This window comes from Pollachius pollachius (genome assembly GCF_949987615.1).
Source record: "Pollachius pollachius genome assembly, chromosome: 10".
Lineage (NCBI taxonomy): Eukaryota > Metazoa > Chordata > Actinopteri > Gadiformes > Gadidae > Pollachius > Pollachius pollachius.
This window is the reverse complement of record NC_136943.1, coordinates 6,908,118-6,931,824: the sequence shown is the minus strand read 5'-3', so window position 1 is coordinate 6,931,824 and position 23,707 is coordinate 6,908,118. Positions and strand designations below refer to the sequence as shown.

General features: G+C 44.7%; 1 protein-coding gene across 1 annotated transcript; it reads left to right on the top strand.

The window, feature by feature from the left end:
- Window positions 1-801: 801 nt before the first annotated feature.
- Window positions 802-14,037, top strand: tspan17 (tetraspanin 17). The gene is made up of 8 exons (XM_079745307.1): window positions 802-1,344; window positions 7,954-8,004; window positions 9,806-9,952; window positions 10,927-11,097; window positions 11,409-11,534; window positions 11,860-11,907; window positions 13,575-13,691; window positions 13,929-14,037. The coding sequence occupies exons 1-8, from the start codon at window positions 1,258-1,260 to the stop codon at window positions 13,992-13,994; spliced, it is 813 nt and encodes a 270-aa protein (XP_079601433.1). The 5' UTR covers window positions 802-1,257; the 3' UTR covers window positions 13,995-14,037.
- Window positions 14,038-23,707: the final 9,670 nt, after the last annotated feature.

Sequence of the window (23,707 nt, the reverse complement as noted above, 5' to 3'; positions counted from 1 at the left end):
ATTTCATGGGTATCTACTACCGTGCATTCAATGATCAGTATTCATTACCCAAGCATATAAGGTGAATGAGAGCAACCAAGGCCAAAAGCTTCATAGGGTCATAGACTGCCATCTGTAGGATTGCAGATATAAGTTTAACTGGCCTATTTGCATATATTCATTTCTGTTGTGACTTTTTAATGTTCATTTATCATATATATGTATGACATGGGAAGGCATGATAATTCATAGTGTCCACAATAAGCCTACTTATGGAAAATAAAAATAAACATCAAAAGGTGAACATGAATATTAACATGAATGTATATATTGGCTCAATTGCTGGTATATCTGACCATATACATTAACCAACATCTCTGAATAAAATAATAGCGATCATAAATTTGTGTTGTCCACCACAAAGGTTGCCAGCTAGGGCGCTAGAGGTCACTCTTGGCTCTCCTAGGTCAGGGAGAGGGCGACGGCACTACATTGTAGTAACATCCTCGTCCCCAGGCGTTCTCATCTCACGACGAGAAGCCTGGAACGGAATACTCCAAATTATCGTTATGGCAAGAACGAGGGCGGGACTATTAGATGCAGGAGTTAAGTTGCGAAAGACAACTTTGCCAAATTCAACATAAAAAAAGTCATATTTATTTTTTTTGCTGTTAGTTTCATTTTCCCCGCATATCGGGACTTAACTCTGTTGCCCCAGCCCATGGGATCGTACAGACCGGAATTGCGTAGCGATAAACCGGCGTAACGTTACCACTTGGGATCCTCTCTCAGCCTGACAACGTAGCGCGTTTCCTTGTTTGACAGCAAGGAGTTCTATTCAGAAAACAACACAACAGAAGGATGAGTTTCTCAGGCTATTAATGTTAACAGCAACGGAAAAGTAGTATTTCACCCGACGAGGTTCATCACTATCAGGTTCTACACGCGATATCAGCTCAACATTGAACAGTTATAGATTCCTCTGGAGTTAAATGTCTATGCGTTCAACGTAGCGTTTCTGGAATTGTTGTTGTTAGCTGCTTACTTGCTAGCCACCTTAGCCAACGAGGTGGTTTACGTGAACGAGCTGAAAAAGTGTTGTCAATGAGCTACTTATCATTCGTTTGTTAATGTTGGATAGAAGGCAGGTCGATGCCGTGGCTTATGGAGCCAGGTAACACTTGTCCCAGTGCTTTAAAAACTGGACGTTTAGTTGAGCTGCTCTCTTTAATTAGCCTGGTGAGCTAACACACAGGCTAGCGCCTGCAGTTCAGAATAATGAGTAGAAAACATCAACACTACAGAGGAGCCGAAGTCAGCTGCTGGGTCAAATACGTCTTGTTTGGATTCAACATCATATTTTGGGTAAGTTACACGTTTTCCTTGAGTTGGGTGACTTTTTGACTATCAATTTCCTGTCAATATGTGTGGTCAGACATCCGCCCGTCCGCCCGTCCAACCATCTATAAATGTATGCATACATTCATACGTCAGTCCATCCATACATTCATACATTCATAAATACATCAATATAAATCTCATCTTCATCTCTCTGCCACTCGATTGTTTGATTGATTCTCCTTCAAATGGTCGGATAAAAGTTGTTAATCATAGTTGTCATTAGTCTATTTTTCTTTGACAGAATATAACGTTGTCGAATAATACATTTGTAAGTTTAATTATTTACACACCCCGGCTTCAAACACTTGAACTTTCTGTCAGTCAAGCAGATGGCCGACTCCAAGGCAAGGTCTTTCTTCAAAAGTTTGAGTAAAAAGGTAAAAACGGTGCATAACATAGTGTATGTATGAAGAATCCACCTCAAGGTGTAAAACTTCTGGCTCAACATATTCTGATCATGAAATTAGCATAGTTTTGTGCTTACTGATTTTTGTGTTTGGGAAATAGGTATTTATACATTTATATTTTTTAATGTATTCTTCCATCTTATTTTTCCAATCCATCCCCCCCATGAATCCACCCTCATCTTCTCAGTCTACCATGAAGCAATAGTCTGGTCGCTGACGGTTTATAATATATGTGGGTAATAGAACGGCGTATGGCATGTCTGTGCAGCCCAGAGCTTCCCACACACTGTCTGAAGGAAAGGCCCCACAGCCCTGAATACTACCCAACCCTCCTCATTCAGGCAACCCATTCAGTCCTTCCACCACCATTGTGTTCCATTTCTCTGCACTACAGCATTGTCTTTCTAGGGAAAGCACACACACACACACACACACACACACACACACACACACACACACACACACACACACACACACACACACACACACACACACACAGAACCAAGGCGTGGGATTGGGTGGGGGCTAAGAGCCATGCTTGTCTGCTCTGCGTCCTGTCCCCCCCCAGATGCTTGTCCTGCTATGCCATCGACAAGCAGATGGGATCCACTTGTTTTCTGGCTTGTTTTCCTCCTCTTCCTTTACCGCCTTTTCCCCCACCTACACCCTCTGGTCACATCTCACAGAGGAGCACTCGACACCTCTCGAAAGTAGTGGCGGTCACACTAAAGTCCCCTACTTGGATCACATTCTGTACTCTTTTCTTAATATTACTGACTGATTCACAGATACTGTGTGAGAGGAGCTCTCTGTCTCTGGTACGACTTGCTTACTTATCAGTCAGGGAGGACTGACTCATTGGGGTGTTGTCATCCCTGTTTGTTTCCGTCTGCTGTACATCCCGTCAAAGAGAGAGACAACAAGTTCTGGCATGGTCGACCATTTGCGTCAATGATCACCCTGCAAAAGTCTCCTCTTCTCATGCTGTTAAACTGGTGCTCTACCATATGGATAGATATTACAACACTGCCCCTCCCCACATGACTTTCCAAGCCAAATTTAGGGTTTGTCTTGGAATGATTTTTGAATTAAATTCAAAAAGGTTGTCTAAACATGGCTTCATGGCTTGTGTGTCTTCTGTTTTTCCCACATGGAAGAAGAATGCAAATGCAATTTTCTAGTTTAATTTATTTTTCGGCACTTGAGCCTGTTGGCAGTCAGACGTTCTCTCACCCAGGAACAACATGCCTTGTCTGGGGCTTAGAATAGACACATTCCTTGCATCGAACCAATAAATCACTTCTTCTCCTTCACCCTGCTGCAGAGGATGTTTGGGCGGGCTGTGAATGCGGTAATTAAGAGCTTGTTAGTCTGTAATCGAGTTGCTGATGGTGGTGGAAGCGCTGGGCTGGATGTTATTAGCAGGCTCTGCTTCTGCGTTCACCGCTGTAGACCCCCGTCTTGACTGCTTTCCAATTGGATACATCCTCCTTCTTTGGGGGGGGGGGGGGCATCCCCTTGCACTTTTTGTAAACAGCAAACAAATGAATCCAAACTTGGAACATCGATGAGCCTCAGACTCATCAACAAGCATGGAGAATTAAGACTAGTATGTAGAATATAGGACTTGTCTTGGCATGCAGTGAAGTGAGTAGTGATCTGGGGTCTGATAGAAAGCTCGCTTAGGTAAGCCCATGGGTGTGTGTGTGTATGTTGTGAGTGGGCAGTAGCATGGAGCGGAGTTCCATTTGCTAGTTAGTAGAGGTTAACAGGATCAGCTGGCTTAGGGGAGTAGCCACTGGACTGTTCATAATCCCTTGGTCCACACGTGTAGAGGGAGCCCCTCGATGTACACACACACACACACACACACACACACACACACACACACACACACACACACACACACACACACACACACACACACACACACACACTGTGTGTGTGTGACAACACAGGCATCCACACATGACAACACAGGCATCCACTGCTATCTTGCATTTAATAAATTGAATGATAAGTAAACACTGATTAAGGAGAGATTTAGGATATTATACTAAGTTTTTATCTTCTGCTCCCACACAGATCATTTTAACCCAATTAGCATCTGCCACCATCTCTTAATGACAATATCGCAGTGAATGAATGCGCATCAATTAGTAATAAGTAGTTGTCAAAATAATTTGGGTGTCTAATTATATACAGGACCTTTGATGGAACCTTTATTTAAACCTTTTAAGTCATCATACTTTAATAATCATTAATGGATCATCAAATATCTTTATCTATGAATAAGCAATCTTATCTCCTGTGACCTCTTGTGCATACCAGGCACAAGGTGGGGAAACACAGCATGAGGTGAACAAAGAATACACTGCAAAACGCTATTCAGAAATTCAAGTGAAATTCAACACTCTTGTTGTGCAGGAGATATAGTGCAGGTGATATTCATAAATGATTACAACACAAGTGCATTCCTGCGGCATGAGTTTGGCTATTTCTGCGTGGTGCTGTTTAAACAAGCAGCAGAATATTTGTATTCCGGTCAGAGTAAAGTTTCATTGTTCAAACAATTGGTTTGCTACTCGTCCTGCTGCTGTTTGAGTTTAAAGGAGAATTAGAATTAAGACGTGAATTACAGAGGAAGATCAGTTTCAGATTAGACGCCTGCAGAAAGAACACAGCGGAATTAGCTTTGACATAACTAAAACGATTGCGGCCAAGAAAGACATTTTGAGGGAAAAATCGTTATACACGGGTTTCAATACGAAGCAAAAACCCTTTGTTTCACAAATTATTGTCATTAATATTTGTAATATATCTATATCTATATATAGATATAGATATTTATCTATATAGATATATGTTATGTAAATAAAATTTATTGATATTCGTGTGAATCTTGTGCTTTTTATATGATCCTTTAAAGTGATTCCAGCTCCAATCAAGACATGCAAATCAGCACAGGGTTAAAATCAAATCTCAAAAAACGACCAAACACATTCCCTCTAGGAGAGCCTTTACGCAGGTCACTTCTGGTTGTTGCTTTCCTTAATCTGCAGGGATTATTCAGAGTCAAGAGGATTAATACCCACTCTCCTCATCGAGTCTGGATCGTCTCCTGGCCCTCCTAGCCTCACTTCCCTCTAGCCTCCGGCCCTGGGCCCTTTCCACCCGCACAGAGGATATCACTGGGCCAGTTCAGGACATTTTTGCATATAGTGTAGCATTGTGCCTCCTGTTTTGCATGTGCTGACTGGCTTCACCCGGTGGCGTCACCTCTCCTGATTGAATCAGCTTTGTTTTTTATTTTTTTCTAGCAATATGGTTTCTGCCTCAACGTCGGGATGTCTCATTCTTTTTCATGGTCATGTGCAGTTGGTGTTATATTAGGGGAACGATTACAAATGGGGTTGTGTTTTTGGACTCCAAGCCAAAAGGTCTTTTGTTTCATTCTACCTGTAGGAAGCGTTTAACATACCTGCTCATTAACGACCTTTCCCTGAAGGAAAAGAAAAGTCCTTTCGTCTTAAATATATGAACTATATATGAGCTCCCTCAGCAATAGTGGGTTTTCTTTGGTGTTCCTAGAATAGAGGGGCTCTGCAGAAGAAGAATCTGCATGCATGTGCAATATATTTGGTCTCACGTTGAAACCATACTTGGGAGAGCTATTTGAGTAGTATCGCTGGAAGTGATATTCGACAGTCATTAAGTGAACCAACCACCTAGAACATTGGAGCTTCCCCTCTATTAGCATTTCGGTGGGCAGACACCATAGGCTTTGCATGCTAGCTGATTACAGGAAGGAGTGCATTTTTATAGGCACTCTATGGAGACCCGACCTCAGAAGCCCCCACACTCGCTGCATGCGTTCTATTCAAAATAACTCATTTGCCAAGTTCGACGGCTGTATTGAATTTGGGTGCCTGTGCATGCCTTGGGGCATGCATCTGCGTGAGCGCTATCTGTTTGTGTGCACGTGCGTGTGCGTATATATTTCTGTAGGTGTGCGCGTCGATATATATGTCCGAGATGTGTGTGTCGATATACAGTGGGGCAAAAAAGTATTTAGTCAGCAACCAATTGTGCAAGTTCTCCCACTTAAAAAGATGAGAGAGGCCTGTAATTTTCATCATAGGTATACCTCGGCTATGAGACAAAATGAAAAAAAAAAAATCTAGAAAATCACATTGTCTGATTTTTAAAGAATTTATTTGCAAATTATGGTGGAAAATAAGTATTTGGTCAATAACAAAAGGTCATCTCAATACTTTGTTACATGCCCTTTGTTGGCAATGACAGAGGTCAAACGTTTTCTGTAAGTCTTTACAAGGTTTTCACACACTGCTGCTGGTATTTTGGCCCATTCCTCCATGCAGATCTCCTCTAGAGCAGTGATGTTTTGGGGCCTTTGCTGGGCAACACGGACTTTCAACTCCCTCCAAAGAATTTCTATGGGGTTGAGATCTGGAGACTGGCTAGACCACTCCAGGACCTTGAAATGCTTCTTAAGAAGCCACTCCTTCGTTGCCCGGGCGGTGTGTTTGGGGTCATTGTCATGCTGAAAGACCCAGCCACGTTTAGTCTTCAGTGCCCTTGCTGATGGAAGGAGGTTTTCACTCAAAATCTCACGATACATGGCCCCATTCATTCTTTCCGTCACACGGATCAGACGTCCTGGTCCCTTGGCAGAAAAACAGCCCCAAAGCATGATGTTTCCACCCCCATGCTTCACTGTAGGTATGGTGTTCTTTGGATGCAACTCAGCATTCTTTCTCCTCCAAACACGACGAGTTGAGTTTTTACCAAAAAGTTCTATTTTGGTTTCATCTGACCATATGACATTCTCCCAATCCTGTTCTGGATCATCCAAATGCTCTCTAGCAAACTTCAAACGGGCCCGGACATGCACTGGCTTTAGCAGGGGGACACGTCTGGCACTGCAGGATTTGAGTCCCTGGCGGCGTAGTGTGTTAGTGATGGTAGCCTTTGTTACTTTGGTCCCAGCTCTCTGGAGGTCATTCACTAGGTCCCCCCGTGTGGTTCTGGGATTTTTGTTCACCGTTCTTGTGATCATTTTGACCCCACAGGGTGAGATCTTGCGTGGAGCCCCAGATCGAGGGAGATTATCAGTGGTCTTGTATGTATTCCATTTCCTAATAATTGCTCCCACAGTTGATTTCTTCACACCAAGCTGCTTACCTATTGCAGATTCAGACTTCCCAGCCTGGTGCAGGTCTACAATTGTGTTTCTGGTGTCCTTTGACAGCTCTTTGGTCTTGGCCATAGTGGAGTTTGGAGTGTGACTGTTTGAGGTTGTGGACAGGTGTCTTTTATACTGATAAGGAGTTCAAACAGGTGCCATTAATACAGGTAACGAGTGGAGGACAGAGGAGCCTCTTAAAGAAGAAGTTACAGGTCTGTGACAGCCAGAAATCTTGCTGGTTTGTAGGTCACCAAATACTTATTTTCCACCATAATTTGCAAATAAATTCTTAAAAAATCAGACAATGTGATTTTCTGGATTTTTTTTTTCATTTTGTCTCTCATAGCTGAGGTTTACCTATGATGGAAATTACAGGCCTCTCTCGTCTTTTTAAGTGGGAGAACTTGCACAATTGGTGGCTGACTAAATACTTTTTTGCCCCACTGTATGTCTACGTGTGCGTGTCGATATATATGTCCGAGGTGTGTGTGTCGATATATGTCCGAGGTGTGTGTGTCGATATATATGTCTGCATGTGTGCGTGTCGATATATATGTCTGCAGGTGTGCGTGTCGATATATATGTCTGTAGGTGTGCGTGCCGATATGTATGTCTGTAGGTGTGCGTTTGCATATATATGTCTGTAGGTGTGCGTGTCCATATGAATGTCTGTACGTCTGCATGTCGATATATATTTCTGTAGTTGTGCGTGTCGGTATGTCTGTAGGTGTGAGTATGTACAAATTTGGACAAATATACATATTCATATTTATGAATCGTGTGCATTGCAAAACCAAAGTGCTTAACTTTACACAGACAGGATCAATATGTAAATGTCGTTCCGTTATCACGGGGGAAATTAGTGAATCAGCTTTGAATCCAGTTAACTATCCTAAATACCTATACCTCAATACCTGACTGCACCTTAATATCTTCCTCCTTTGTTCTTTGTTGCAGTTACTCGGTGCTGCATTCCTGGCCGTTGGCCTGTGGGCGTGGGCGGAGAAGGTACGTATCCTCGCGAAAAAAATAACAACCACTCCCATGAACTCAGAATGCGTTGAGATGATTGCTACAATAACATAGTTCACATTCCAGCCCATATTCATCGCTGTATTGTGGTCCTCACCTACGGCGAAGCGGTATTGAGAGGGGAAACGCCGGAAGTGGCATGGTCGTTCATGTTGATTACTGTTGCAACCCCCCTATATCCCTCAAGGGCAAAACGGATATTAAAACCACAATCCATAATGCAAGAGCAGCTGATGGTGGTCCTTAAAATGCATGATTCACCCCCCGCAAAGTAAATTATTTTTATATACCTCCAGTGAGTTATGCCTCTGTGAACAGCGTTCGTTGAGCCCCCATTTTAAATGCTTGTGTAAACAGCATCGCCCTCCATTTCCGAGACCTCCAGGACCTCTTGGATGGGTTGCTGTGTCGTATCGTAATCAATTCAATGAGCTATCCGGTCTTAAGACGAAAGGCACAAAGGACAAACCATAGGGCTGATATCGTCTATTCATTTAATTTAGAAGCTCCATGCTTGATGAATTCTGCTCTTAAATGGAGTCTAGTGCAGATTAGGCCAAATAATTTGTCCAATTATGTATTGTTTTGTTGCAGTTATTTCGTCGGCGAGGATCCCCATAAAGGCCAGATGGCTGGATTTTCAGTTCAGTAGTTGTGAAGACATATCGAAGGAATCAAAATGTGCCTCCCAGCTGAAGTTCTCTCATCAGCCATTCAAGGGCTACACCAGTTGGTTGAGTGAATAATGCATCAAAGAGAGAACGCATAACAGGCAGAGAGTCACCATCACAAACTTTGTTTACACCAATAAATAATGGAGGACTAAAGATAAGTTCTTATGTGAAGAAACCGTATTATTTTGCAAAGATGGAGCCCATGATTTGTAATGTCGTAAAAGGCAGGGGGGACTACATTTAAATTTCTATGTGACTGGGACCATTACTACCAGCCATGTTGCCTCAGGACTCTATAACGCAGATTTAAAGTTGAAGATTTTAATCAAAACCAGTTTTCCACAGCATCAGATTTATATTGTTCCAAAAAACTAACCGTGTCGTCGTTATCCGGTCGTGTAGTGTTCGAGCGTAGTCAAAACATTTCTCGGGTCAATTTTCAAACGGATTCAGATTGTTCTGGTTTCGGATTCGTCACGGAAGTAAACAGGATGTGGGCACGGGGCTGACATGAGAGGCCTGACAGGAAGCAGAATGGGCGGCCTCGGGGTGGCTGCTTGCACAGCTGTTAAAAAAGGACGACCCACTGTCTGTTTCTGAGCATGCACAGGAGATTGTGAAGCATGCGATTCCCCTTTTCGCCAATGGTTTCAGGGGCCATAGGCCCAGAGAGGATCTTAACATTCTCTACCAGTTTCCCACACGCTTTGAAGACAACCTTGTACACAGGATTAGAAAACAACCCTCGCACTATAGCAGTTTGCTCAGAGAGCCTTTCGTTTATCGAGTGTGTGAGAGCAACAAAGGGACAACATGGCACCAGGGACCGACTTTGATCGGGCTTCAGCGTCCGTATTGATTCTGAACCATGAATGCAGACTATATCCAAGCTGATTCTGATCTCTTACCTTTACTGAATATTACTTACTGTCTAGTAGATTGGGGTAATTATAAATTAGGTGGGAAATGTAATGATTCTAATGTATTCCCCCTTTTACAAACCGATGGAAAGCGAAACCTCTGGTGTCTGACTTTGACAAGGTTCTGTATCCCGTCCGTTGTATCTCGGTGATTCCACCATGACACTGCTTTTCCCTCCCCAGGGAGTGCTGGCCAACCTGTCGTCCATCACCGACCTGGGCGGCTTCGACCCCGTGTGGCTCTTCATGGTGGTGGGCACCGTCATGTTCGTGCTGGGCTTCGCCGGCTGCATTGGGGCTCTGCGAGAGAACACGGTTCTGCTCAAGTTTGTAAGCCACCGCCGCAGATGCTTATCGACACTTCCTCTCCCCCTGCGTCAAGTCAGCCCCAGACACACATTAGCACCCGATACCCCCCTCACCGGCACTTCACACCTCCACGCCTGTGCTTCACACCAGAGCAAGGCTCCGTCGCTGGTTTGCAGTAGAGATTTTCCGTCTGAGCCATTAAACCTCAATGGGTTTTGTTTTCGAAAGGATGATTTTGTGTCACTTCTGATCTGAGGCACAGCGTCTTTACCTGGCAGCCAAAAACGTAAAAAAAAAAGGAAGGTATGTCTGAAATTGAAGCTCACACCCTACTCACCGCACAGCTGGGGCCGATATTTATCTTCCTACTCCGACCATAATATTTTTTCTTAAGATGAAAACAGCTTGTCATGTCGGCTTACGATCCTGCCCTGAGCTGACCACACGCTCCAAAGCGTACGCCCCGGACGAAGCCTTCTGGGTCATTTCGTTATCGTAATGGGGCCTCACTGCGTCGAGCGTCGAGCAGGGCCGATAGCCCGCTGCCACTCAGAGCAGCCATTAGTTCCTCCCCAGGCCCATTAGCACAGCCAGTGGGTCTGGCTGCAGAGGAATCATTCAGGGGCTTTTGTGGTGTTAAGGGCAGGTGTGCTGAGTCTTTACGATATGGCGCATTTATCGGCCAGGCCCGTAGTCTTGTTACGATTACTGGAAAGAAGGAAGACTTAATGGAACACCCTGGGATGGTGGTGGTTGTTGTTGTTGTTGTTGTTGCCGTCTGAAAGGCCCCACTCAAGTCTGGGTTGATGCATCAATCAGAGCTGCCACTGCGTCGCGCTTTTATCGAAAACCACAAATCTGAGCTGCCCGTTTGTATTTTAGGTGCTGCATAAACAAAAGGTAAAGGAGACAATGTTTCAGTTGATGGAGTTTGTGCTAAAGGAAACAACTGTGTGTGTGTGTGTGTGTGTGTGTGTGTGTGTGTGTCCGTCCAGTTCTCTGTGTTCCTTGGTTTGATATTCTTCCTGGAGCTGACCGCCGGGATCCTGGCCTTGGTCTTCAAGGACTGGATCAAAGACCAGCTCAACTTCTTCATCAACAATAACGTCAAGGCGTACCGCGACGACATCGATTTGCAGAACCTAATCGATTTTGCACAAAACTACGTGAGTCTATATCATCCCCCCCCCCCCCCCCCGATCCAGCCACTGTTCAACTCTCTCTTTTATGTGATAATGCATTGTTTCCTCGGACTGAACTGTTTGAACGGATTTACAGATTAAGAGCCATGTGACAGCTTCAACGTCGCATTACGGACATTTAATCGACTCTCATCCAACTCGGGGCTCACTCACCAGTGAAGCGATCTGAGCTACCCCCCTTTTACACCCGGTTCACCCCCTCCTTTGTGGCCTTCTCCGGGTCGCCAGCCATCATGTGTACTCCCGCGTCCTGACCCGGTGTGTTCCCCCCACAGTGGTCGTGCTGTGGAGCCCACGGGCCCAACGACTGGAACCTCAACATCTACTTCAACTGCACCGACAACAACCCCAGCAGGGAGAGGTGTGGGGTTCCCTTCTCCTGCTGCATCAAAGACCCCGCCGTAAGGCTCCGCACCGCGGACGCTCAGATGTATCGGCTGTTCAAACAGTTAGCCTCTTCCCCCGTCTGCCATTCCGCCTCTTGGAACTACTGGTGCAGTGCGATGAAACAAATACGATTCCTGGAATCACACCCGGCCATTACATTTCATTCTCCGGTCATTTCAAGTCATTGCTTGAAACTCATTAAAGCAACTCATTCATCCGGCCTTAATCGTGTTTTCTAGGTGTTTGTATAGCCTCTAAACCTACAAATTGCGTCTTCCAGTCGGAGTCATCACGACTAACCTGCGGTGAGCTAATTGTCCGTGTCTCTGTGCCTTACAGGAGGACGTCATCAACACACAGTGTGGCTACGACGTGCGGCTTAAAGCGGTAGGTGTCTCCTTGTTCCCCCCTCTCTCTTTTCTCGTGCTTCTGATCTAGTGAGCCGAGACACAGTAGCCCTCCATCCCGCCACAAAGCCCTTGGTCGGCGTTTCCTTGTGGACGCAAGGATGTCCATGGGTGCCAGTTACACTTACCGTTCTCTGAGCGGAGGGGGGTCGTGTGTGTGCGTGTGTGTGCGTGTGCGCTACGTTCAAGAGATTTATGCAGTTGCTAAGGGAAGGCTGCCAATCGAGACAAAGTCTGCTCTTGTCTCTCGATGCGCTGGCTCAGGGCAGGGTAGGGTGTTTGGGCTGCGTACTGACGTACGACCAAAACAAACTCTGAAAGACTTTGATCTGGTCCAAAGCGCATTGAACAACTCAGACCAGAAAGAAAAAATAGTTGTTTTCTGTTTTTGAGTTGTAAGGGACGGTATCTTTCTTTATTTTCCCATGTATAGAAGTATGCATGTATGTACATACGGGACGTATGTGTAGGGTTAACGGCCGACGGGCTGCACTCGCTTCGCCCTTAATAACAGATTGTTCTAACGGGGATAATTAGAGTCCCGTTATAGCACGGAGAGAAGCCCGGCTGCACTCTGTAATCTGCAGCCTCGCTGGCAGGAGTGTGTGTGTGTGTGTGTGTGTGTGTGTGTGTGTGTGTGTGTGTGTGTGTGTGTGTGTGTGTGTGTGTGTGTGTTTCAGGGTTTGTGTGTGTTTTGGATGGGGGTGGGAGTGTGGGTGAGGTGGTTACAAACGCACTGCAGTCAGGAAGGGCTGTGAGGCACTGTTGCTAGGCACCCTGCCATAACGTCAACCACCTACCCCACTGGATGGTTTAAAAAAATATATATAAATATATATATAATCGCTTCCTCTGCTGCGCTCGACGGTGTACTGAATCTGTCGGTGAAGCACAATCGTCGGCTGTAAATAGGGTTCATGAACTAGTCGTGCTGCGGGACAGGGGGAAGAGCAGGAGACTCAGGGGGTGGAGCAGGCTAGCACAACAATACCGACCGGGCTAAAATAGCCCGAGGGGAAGGTCACCACCACAACAACAACACTTCAGCTTCCCGCCGCGCCATTTGCCGCCCGTGGGCCGCCTGCGACCACCCGCCGGCTCAGACTGGACCAGCCTGGGTTTTGTTTTTCTGCAACAGAACAAAGGGGGTCCCCTCATAATGTCACAAAGAAAACATTGCAGGAAGGGACCTTTTAACGACGCGCACCCCCTTTGTGTAGAGGACCCCTGTGCCTCCGACCGCTGCTGACGCGTACGCAGCACAATCGGGGGGGGTGTTTGGTAATGACACATAAACTGAGTTTGTCGTTTTTTTTGGTCATCAGCCGTCCTGAGTGACTGGGAGCATCATCGCTCCCATAGTCTCATAATGTCCCCCTTGTCACCGTCTCCCCGTGACGGCAGCGTTCACGGCCAGCCCGCCAGTCGACGAGATGGCAGCCGCTAAGCCATCCCCCATTAGACAATGTGCTTGTCCCTCGTGTTAGTCAAAAGGTCACAGCCCCAGTGTTCACTGTGACTCATGCTCCGTCCGAAAAGGCCCCAGCCGTACCCAGTGATGCTGAACACGAAACACAGAATTTATAGTCGGCTGTTACTGTTGTGTTTTTGGATGAATAAAAGGCGTCATTTTTTTCTGTGCAATAGGAGTCGGACCAGCTGAGGTTTATCAACACAAAGGGCTGCGTGGGCCAGTTTGAGAAATGGCTTCAGGAGAATCTCATCGTTGTGGCTGGAGTCTTTGTCTGCGTGGCACTTTTACAGGTGAGTGCGCCTCTTCAAACACACGATGGCCCAAACCTTAAGTGCAGCCATATTCTAACACTAGCTATGGCTGTATTGATATTTGGTTATTACTGCCCCCTGCTGGTCATTACATTGCTCAGATGCACGCCGCTAGTGAGCTTTTATAATGGGGGCCTTTATGTCACTGCTCACGAATCGGTACCAGTATGTCTCTTACTGTGTGTGTGTGTGTGTGTGTGTTGAATGTGTGTGTAGATCTTTGGTATCTGCCTGGCTCAGAACCTGGTGAGCGACGTGGGTGCGGTCAGAGCCAGCTGGTGAGGTCCGTCCTCAGGAGCAGAGGTCACCTGGGGGGGGGGGGGGGGGGGGGGGCAGCAGCAGCATGATGCTCTTTACACACACTCTCACACACACACACACACACACACACACACAACCATTCTGACAGAAAAACAACACGAGTTTACCCCCCAGACTACCTGCCAGGTCTGCTGGAGGTAAGATTGGGGGGTGGCGGGGGGTCGGGGAGAATCAACACAACGGCTTGTTGACCACGGTGCTCGGGGAGACTGGACCCTGACGGAGCTGGGGGTGGTTCGCTCTCAAGCACACCTCACAGCCTGGAGCGTTTGTATTCGGGTTTCTCTCTGGGTCCTTTTTTTTGGTTTGGTGTTCTCCCCCCCCCCCCCCCCCCGCCAAGGGACCAAGGGTAGGGAGCGCCGGGCGACTGGAGGAATTAATTGCGCGGAAAGAGCACGTGACTGGAGCCTTCTATACGCTTTGTCTCCCGTTGTCTCGATGTCACACAGCCCGGCGCCCGGCGCTGCCCTCCCTCACGTGTCACATTCCACTAGAAGTGTTCAGGGGAGGCCGTCATCGGGCGTGGATCGGATGAGGTCTGACTCATGCATTCCTACCCGGGGAGTCGTTCTGGTCACCCCGCATGACCACTGAAGACCCGACACTGGCCGGTCAAGTAGGCCACATTTTAAACGCATATACAGAGGGATTCAAAACGTTTTTTAGGTTGGATATATATTATAGATATAAATATATATATAAAGGTGCCATTATTTAGTGTGCTTTTTTTCCATTCTTTTGTAACCCATATTTTTTTACTTTCATCAACACAAGTTTGCAGGTTACAGGGCACAGCTGGATCCCCTGGGTTTTTAGAGCAAAGGTTTCCAAGGTGACCTTCGGTCTAGCTACAGGTCAACGCATTTTACCAAGGCAACCCCCGGGTCTAGCTACTGCGCAACACAGGTTACCAATGGCAACCCAGCATCCAGCTACAGCTTAGCACAGGTAACCGAGGCAACCCTCGGTCTACCTTCAGGTAAATATTACAATACACAAACCCTTGGGAATCTCTGTTTTACCTGTTTATAAATTTAAGATGTGTTGTAATGTGGCTTTATTGGGGTATTCTTAGCTGAGTTTGGTGAACCTTTTTGTTATTTTCCCCAAGCGTCCCCAAGGGACGCAGGATGTCTTGACCGAGGCCTGATTCCTTTCACCGGACTGGGGTGTCCAAACTATGGTTTTCATGTTCTATTGCTTTTTCATTTTTATGTCTTTGAATTGTGAGGTTGAAGCCGTTATGACATAGTATGCTGTTTACTTTTGATATGCATACGGGTGTTTGCTAACTTCGCCGGGTGGAGAATCTCGGGGAGAGGGAACACTTTTCTCCCCTGATGGAAACCAAATATTGCAAGGGAGCCTCCAGATGACTCATAAACATATCTCATTGATGGGGGATCCCATTATGAGAGGAAACAACAGTGTAATTTGGCCTTGCTAATAAGCCTTTCTTGGTTAACTTGAATGTGATTAGATCTGCTAATTCCTTTACCAACCGAGGGACAAGTGCCTGTTTTAAATAATTTAACAAGTTTAAAATGTCACTCACAACTTTCACATCATAGTATTGTGTCTGCTGAGCTCTTGTCATGCTCATGGATTTACAAAGTTGTTCAATTGGATATACACTGTTAACGTCTCTTCAAACACAATATAACATGAATGCTGCTTTACGGATGGCTATTGGTATTTAGTACAACGTCCAGGGCAACAGCGCCTAGCACTTCAATTTATCCAATTATATTCCCTTTGACTGTTGCTTAACTGTGAGCATCACAGATCATCATTTGTTTGACTCTGTACAAAGCATAACACTTTGCTGTCCCCATCTTCCTCTCTGCTATGCATCCTCAAAACGGCCAAGGTTGTTTTCACCGGGCTCTTTAGTACGAGCACGAGAAGGTCAAACGGTTGCTATTCTCTCAACAGTGGCTTCATTTGTAAATTATTCCACTGTGGAACGATTCTGCAGCCATGGAATCTTAATTCACTCTCAATGACCAGATTAGTATTTGAAGTCATTCCCCTGTCAACCGTTCAACAGAGTAGGAGGGGAGTGCAGTCAACAATGCCCTGACGCACCATTTTCAACCCAAATCTTTATCGTCCGACTCGACTTAAGTCTTCCGACACCAAAATGTTTAAGTGTAATGTATAGGTTTCCTTTTTTTTTTTTTACTTGATCTTTTTAACGTTGCATTGTCCCATTCCAAACGTCTTTGAGAAGTAAATAGAGTACACTGCTTCTGGGGCCACCTCTTCACTCAGGGCCTGAACATATTCCCGTCTTGTTTCTGCACAGTCAGGGATTTCTGCGTTGAGTGTGTGACCCCCCCCCCGCCCTTCCCACAGGTAAGGGATCGCAATGCCAAGCTGGTCTTTTCTCCATGACGGCCATACCCCATACTGTTGCTAGGCAACACACACGCACGTTCGTTGGGGTAGAATAATTACCACGCCCTCACCATACGGTAGGCGCGTGCAACCTCTTAATAGGCACAATCCATTAGGCTTATTTGCTGTTGGACTCTGATGTTTGTTTCCCACCGAAGACAATTATATTTGGTAATTGTTTTTATGCAGGGGACGGTGGATGAAGAGAGCAGGCAGCTAATTGTTCTTGTGTCCCTTTAAAGCATGATAGCCTTGCAATGTTGAATAGGCCCCTTGTGGACCCTATAATACAGTAGTTCCCAAACTTGGGGTCGGGACCCAACGCGGATTCCCCTGATGTGCATATCAAGTCATGGGAGATGGTTGACATGAACTGGACATTTGATCCATTTTAGCAAACAATGTTTTTCTTTAGGAAGGTCTCCTAGTTGTCCAGTATCTACAAACTGACTGCCTTATAATTCATTGCCATGAGCGAATCACTTGGTGTGTAGTAGAGTGATGCGATTACGTTCACTGGGATATTGATTTTACCAGGAGCTATTGATTGGATACAAACTGTTTGTTCGGAAACAGATGAACGAGATTTAGAGTCTGGCTGGCAAACATTTTCAGAACTGAAAATGGGGTCACGAGCCACAAAATGTTGGGAACCACTGCTTTAATAGGTTCCAAGGAGAGAGGAGCCTTATGCATACCACAAATGTCTCTTTCAATATGGACCTATACCTCAGCCCTCTGCAACGCACAACACATGCAAATTCAAGGAGTGCGACCGGCACCGTGTGCTTACAAGGGGGATTATTTTAGTTGTTGCACGTTTTGAATTCTTTCAAAAACAATTAATCAGAAAGGAACTAGTGTTCCACTATTTGTGCTACATTTTGTAAGGTGTGATTTCCACCCCCTGACCTTCCCAGTTGATGTTGATCAGTTCCAGCTCAAGATATGTGTGCTAATAATTAACATATACACTTAACGTGTAGGATTGATGCTTCCTTTTGGTCCCGCTATATCACTTAACATGCAGAAAATGTTCCCATGTCTACCTCACAACCTGCTGACGCTAACAACCTGCTGGGTCTTTCTGACGCAGCGAGCACAAGCGTCACAGTGGAGAATGAACACAGGCGTCTCCCAACCGGTGGATGCCTAGGACCGACACACAGATCTGGCCTGATACAATGCAACGTCGGACGCGTACCTTTTTAACCTGCAGTCACGGCCCGTCGTTGGTCACACTTAAGTACGTACAACGGGGTTTAAATCGGAGTCGACGGGCATTAAAGCCTTGCCCACAGAACTCACAATGTGGACGTGGAAGAAGTCTAAGCAGAGCTTATCTTTTTTTTTTATAGATGCTGATGTCTTTGTTTGATGTTTGTTTGGAGCATGTGATAATTTTATATCTTTTTATTTTCTAAGATTGCAACAATTACCGGCAGTGTAGACAAGCGAGTTGTCAATTATTCTGTCATGGTTTGTCTTGCATATTAAAAGGCCTTCAGGCGTAGGCTTGCAAAATTCTCTTGAAATGTGTGGGACATGGTCTTTTACACTGAATGTGTCGGAAAATGCCTCTTTCAGATATTGAATAAAGGATTTATGAAAATGGGCCGTTTTTGAGATGGGTGTTTTTACAAGCAACATATTCCAAGCACTTGAATGACGCAATGAAGTATTCATCTCTTTTTTTTTTTTATAGATGAACGTTTTATGTTTTGGCCACCGTTAGAGGGAGACAAATAACGTTAATACATTGCGGGAAATGATGTCACATCCTGATCATAAACATCAGGCTGGTTACGATGTTGCTGTTCAATACTTAATTATTCAATTATTAATTACTTAATCATTTTCTTGCTGAAATACCAGTGAATAATCATCGCAATCAAATAAACACTTTAAGCCTTGTATGTTTTTAAATGCATCTAGTGGTGCTACCGAGACAAAATATTTAATTATTTACATAAATTGGCCAGGGTGCTATATAACATTTTATATGGCAATCTGGCCAATTTATGTTCATTCTAAAATATTTTGTAATGGTTGGTTAAACGGGTTTAAATGAGGCAATTAGAAAGACGTGCTTAGAGGAAGGACTGAAAACGTTGTTTTACAGAAGTGTATTCATTCATTATAGCACCTGAGACTGACGAGAGGACAAAGGCCATTTGTGTTTTTCCGCTGTGCAGTTCCAGAATAGAATACAGATAGCTTTGATGTGTCCTAAGTTCACGGGGAAAGGCATCAAAGCCGAACTTTGCTGTCATAAACCGAGTCCCGTTATGTCTCACAGGTGTGTGTGTGTGTGTGTGTGTGTGTGTGTGTGCGTGTGTGCGTGTGTGTGTGTGTGTGTGACAGACGCACACGCATGTCTATATTATATCATGTACAAGCTGCAACAATGAAGCTTTTGGCTGGAGATGAAACTCCATATAGAAACTACACAATTTATCCCCCCATGCCTGCCATCATTTTAAAATCGGCCCCTTAATGTAATTCGAAGGGTGCGGCGCTGATGTCACTTCTGGGTACTATTCCACTTAATGATATTGTTCAACAGATTGATCCTCGCACCGAAACCAACCAAGGCAGTGTAAAGTTCAGGGCCAGGTATAGTGGCATAAGCCTCCTATCTCTTTAAGCCGGCGTTTCATTTCCCAGCAGAAAGAGCATTTTTCTATTGACTCGGCAGAAAGGTGATTTATGATCTTCCGCCCTCGGGAAATAAGTCTTCATTCTGTCAATTTTTATTCCTTTTTGAGTTTGCTACGAGAACAGACCATTACATCCACCCACATCCACATGGGTGTAATGGCGGGGGGAAGGGTGAGAGGATGTGATGGTGGCTGGGGGAGGTGGGGGGTGGATGAAATGGTGTGTGTGTGTGTGTGTGTGTTCGGGGGGGGGGGGTGGTGATCAAGATTCGTTCAGCACCTAAAGCAACGGCGTGTCCGCGCGGCTCTGGAGGAAGTCTTCCAGACCAGCGCGTCACGGACCATGGAGGTCCATGGTGGCGGGGAATGCGGGGATAATGAGCACTTGATTTACACTCGGTCTGCTCTTAGAGAGGTCTTGTTGGTTTAGTTCTCAAGGATCCGCCGGCTCCTGGTCCTCCATGCGAATGCATTCATGAACTCAACCCTGACACAGTGATGCCCTCCTGCAACCCAATCAGAGATTCTCATTGGATGAACTTAACAGGAAGCAAACTCATCCACCCGCGATCCACGAAGCGATATGAGGGGCGGGTTCCGATTAGATCCCTGGTGCACACGTTCCCTACTCCAAATAGAGACGAAGTGACCATTAGTGCACTAGTTGGAGAGCAAGTAGCCCAGGGGCGGTTTTAGGTTCTGACTTTTTGGGGGGCTCAGCCCCCAGGAAGACATAGAGAATGAAAAAAGGGTGGAGCGGTGGTTAATCTATCTATTTATTTATCTATCCAACACATTGATTATTTTTAACAGTCTACTGGTTTATTGTCAGAAAAGCAACAACCTTTTGTAACAGTTTAACCTAAGTTAAACTCATAATATCTGTATGAGTATTTCATTCCAGAGTAAAGGGATGTTAAACACATTTTGGCTTGTCTCTAGCTCTTTTGAAGAAGAAATAAATTAAAGGCATTGATGGAATCGCCTTGTGGTCAACTGTCAAGACATCTGACAGATTATGTAAAGGTTTTAAAATGAAGCATTACCTGGTCATTAGTGTTCCAACAAAGTTGGAAATCTTTGAGTTATGGTTCCGATGAGACTTGCTAGCCTCTTAGACAGACAAATACAAATAAAACAGCCAAAATCAGTTAGGTGCGCTGGTGCTGCATTTTTGGTTCCGTCAAACAGGAGACGCCGGAAGGTTGCGCTCGATTTCAGCAGCCCATTTCTTTTTCTACCATTCAGATCACTTCATCAACAGATCAAAAAACAATAATATAGATATAGGGAGCTTTCCCCCCAAGGATCCATATATCTATATAGGTTTCTATATAGATATATGGATCCTGGGGGGGGGGGGGGGGGGGGTAGGTTCCATATATCTATATGTAGAGTTTTTTTTATTTTCAAGCGATATATGGTAGCCTTTGGGGGGGATTTGCACACTAATTACGTGACAGAAATCTCAATCTGATAAAACCATCACACTGGGACCGGTCATTTATAACCCATATGTGCAAACTATCTTTATGCGATCAATTCGATGGCGTTTAACTGCTATGCATCCTGGGATATACTGTGAAAATTGTATTTTTTGTATTAGTATTATTTAGTATTATTAATATATTAGTATTAGTATTTATTAGTGTAGTAATAGTGTTTGTCAACTAGCAATTTGGACAAACATACTCCCTCGCTCATAATACAATATAATGTTTTATTAAAACTAAAAGGTAATTTGCTTGACTTATGATCTACACTTGTGATCACTGAGGTCCTTTTTTAAATGTGCTTTGCTGCAGTCACGTTTCCTGCTGTCAGTTTGTTTCAACACAATTATTTATTTGTATGTTCTTGTATTGGGTTTTGTTGTGAATGAACGGTGTTGTTAATCAACAAAGCCTCCTATTATTTCAAGAAGATGCACATTTTTTTAATAATAGAACTGTAGCGCCAAGAGTAAAATTAGCACAGTATAGTGGAGTCACATTGTAGCCCCCCCCCCCCCCCCCCTTGGGGACACACTATACAGTTTGTAGGCCTGAACTTCAAGTGTACAATCAAACCTAAGTGCTGTTAATGCTCATTAAACACCAACATGGAAGCTTAAAAGATTAAAAAATTACACATCCCCAGGAGTGAATAGCTAGTAGAGGAGTATATATATATTTATATGACTCTGCCTCTGTGTCTTACCATCAATGAAAGGATCTTCTTTTTGTTTGGTCTTTCTCATTTATTTATTTCTCATTTTGGGCCGGAAACCATCTATCGGCAAGCGGTTTGAAAAGCATCCATTCAGGGATCTCTGCCGTCATGTCTGCGTCAACTCGCCGTCACATGACTCAGCTTCACGCCTTTTCATGTGGTGTGTTAAAAACAGCACTGTTTTGACACAGCAGGCCGTGTGTGTGCGTGCGTGTGCGTGCATGTTTGTGTTTGTGTGGGCGCACAAGACTGTGTTTGCTAATGCAGATATAGTAGAGGGTAAAAAAGTAAGTGGTGTATCAGATTGCTAATTGCAATTAAAGATAGCAAGAGCACCGTGAAGGGACACAAATTATAGACAGCAGCACGCTGAATGCAATCAAACTGGCTTTCATTAGACGCCCGCATTGAAATCAGCTAATGATGTCTGAAATTAATAGATAATGTAATATGATATAATAAAATCATAAAAAGAACCCAAACAAACAGAAAACAAGACAAAATGTCCGGTAGGGCCCAGCACAGCTCATTGTGAGGCACGAGGGTTTGAGTCCCAGCTCTTGTCATCTGTGTGTGTGTGTGTGTGTGTGTGTGTGTGTGTGTGTGTGTGTGTGTGTGTGTGTGTGTGTGTGTGTGTGTGTGTGTGTGTGTGTGTGTGTGTGTGTGTTTATGAAGGATTCTGTTTTCTCCGCTCGCATGACTGTCTTCTGATTGACTGTCCTCCACCCAAGGATATGCAGATAAACAAATATCTGTGTAGCGTGTCTGTGTGTGTATGAGTGTGTGTCTGGTGGTAACACAAAGTTTACAAGAGTAGCATTATATACTTCCTTACACACTTCCTGATGTGTGTGTGTGTGCGTGTGTGTGTGTGTGTGTGTGTGTGTTTGTATGTGTGTGGATGATGTGTGTATGAATGCAAATGTGCATGTGCGCCGGCTGAGATCTTTATGCAATAGTCATCCATTGGTGTGTTTGTTTGTGTGTGTGTGTGTGTGTGTGTGTGTGTGCGTGTGGGTGTGTTATCCAGTTGACTGCTGTACCATCGACCTGGCTCCCTGCCCATTGCGAGCTTCGGTCGCTCGTATATTTCCGCACGGCACCAAAGGGCTTGTCACAGATGAACACCAAACACTGTGTGGTTGTCAAAGGAATAACTATAAGAGCTGTGTGGAGGCCAGTCAGAATAAAAACAACATAAAACACGCCATAACATTGAATAATAATAACGATAACAACATCATCGGAATAACAGCAAAAATGAACAGATGATAACCAGGGTATCGCATAACGCCTTGCTGTGGCTCCAAGAATGTTTGAGGGATTATGGATTTATGAACACAATTAAGATCAACAAAGATTGCCAGGTATTATAGCCCTCTCTATTTCTAAAAATAAAACAACATTACAGACACACTAGGATAGATGTATAAAGTATGGATATAGTTAGCCCATTGAATGCGATGAAATAAGATGCACTTGAAACATGGAGGTGTTCAGACACCACACACTGCAATCGGATTCTCTGTCGGCAGCTCAATATTAAAATCTTGGATTCCCCCCGTCCTTGTGTTCCCTTTTTTTGATGCAAGGAGGCTCTGATTTCAGGCAAGCTCCAAAGTGCATGGCTGTTCCCTGTATAATGACTCTGATTGGATGATAGAGTAATTGAATGAGTTCCTGAGGTTCTCAGGAATGAATGATTGAATCAGAGCCCTATCCAATTAATGGCAAAGGGGGAATATCGCTCAAAGCTGAAATACCCAGACACGCCGTTATGCTCTCTCTCTTGGGCTACACCTTGCTCTCAAGAACAGTTTCCTGGATGAAGATAATTATGCTTAATGTTATTGGAGGGTAGACCTTGCACCGTGTATATCATGAACGCAAACGCCACAGCCTTGACTGAAAGCCTAGAAAGATTCGACCTTGGTAAGCTATAATTCAGCATGAATGTGAGCCACAGACCTTCAGGCCCCGGAATGTACACACATGTCTACATTTACTAGGGTACATCTAAAAAAGGGGCCATTTAACACATATACAAACAAAATATTGTCCAGACCAGACCCAGTTAGCCTTTTGGATACGATCTGGCTCTGTGAATTGAACAGTCATCCACATAGAAGCCAATGAGATGATCGTTTGTTCTGCAGTTTTCGCGGTGGTCCTAAATGTTTGTAGATTAGGTGTCACTGAAGATGCGGGCGAATCACAAATACTGTAGATAAGAAGAGATGTCCATCATATGACAGATGATAACATAAAGCCCCTGCCATGGCTTGGTTAAAGAGGGAAGTTTGTCCTTGTGCAGCTCTTGTGTTAAGGGTGCAATACAAGGGATGGTCTGCAGCAAAAAGACCGCCCCCATACTGTGTTTGTGAGCCTTGAGAAACATTATGT

Excerpts from the sequence above, each read along its gene's own strand:
- tspan17 (XM_079745307.1), top strand. The coding sequence starts at position 1,258 with ATGAGTAGAAAACATCAACACTACAGAGGAGCCGAAGTCAGCTGCTGG. Across the intron at positions 11,098-11,408 it reads TCGATTTTGCACAAAACTAC|TGGTCGTGCTGTGGAGCCCA; the intron begins GTGAGTCTATAT and ends TTCCCCCCACAG. Across the intron at positions 13,692-13,928 it reads TCTGCGTGGCACTTTTACAG|ATCTTTGGTATCTGCCTGGC; the intron begins GTGAGTGCGCCT and ends ATGTGTGTGTAG.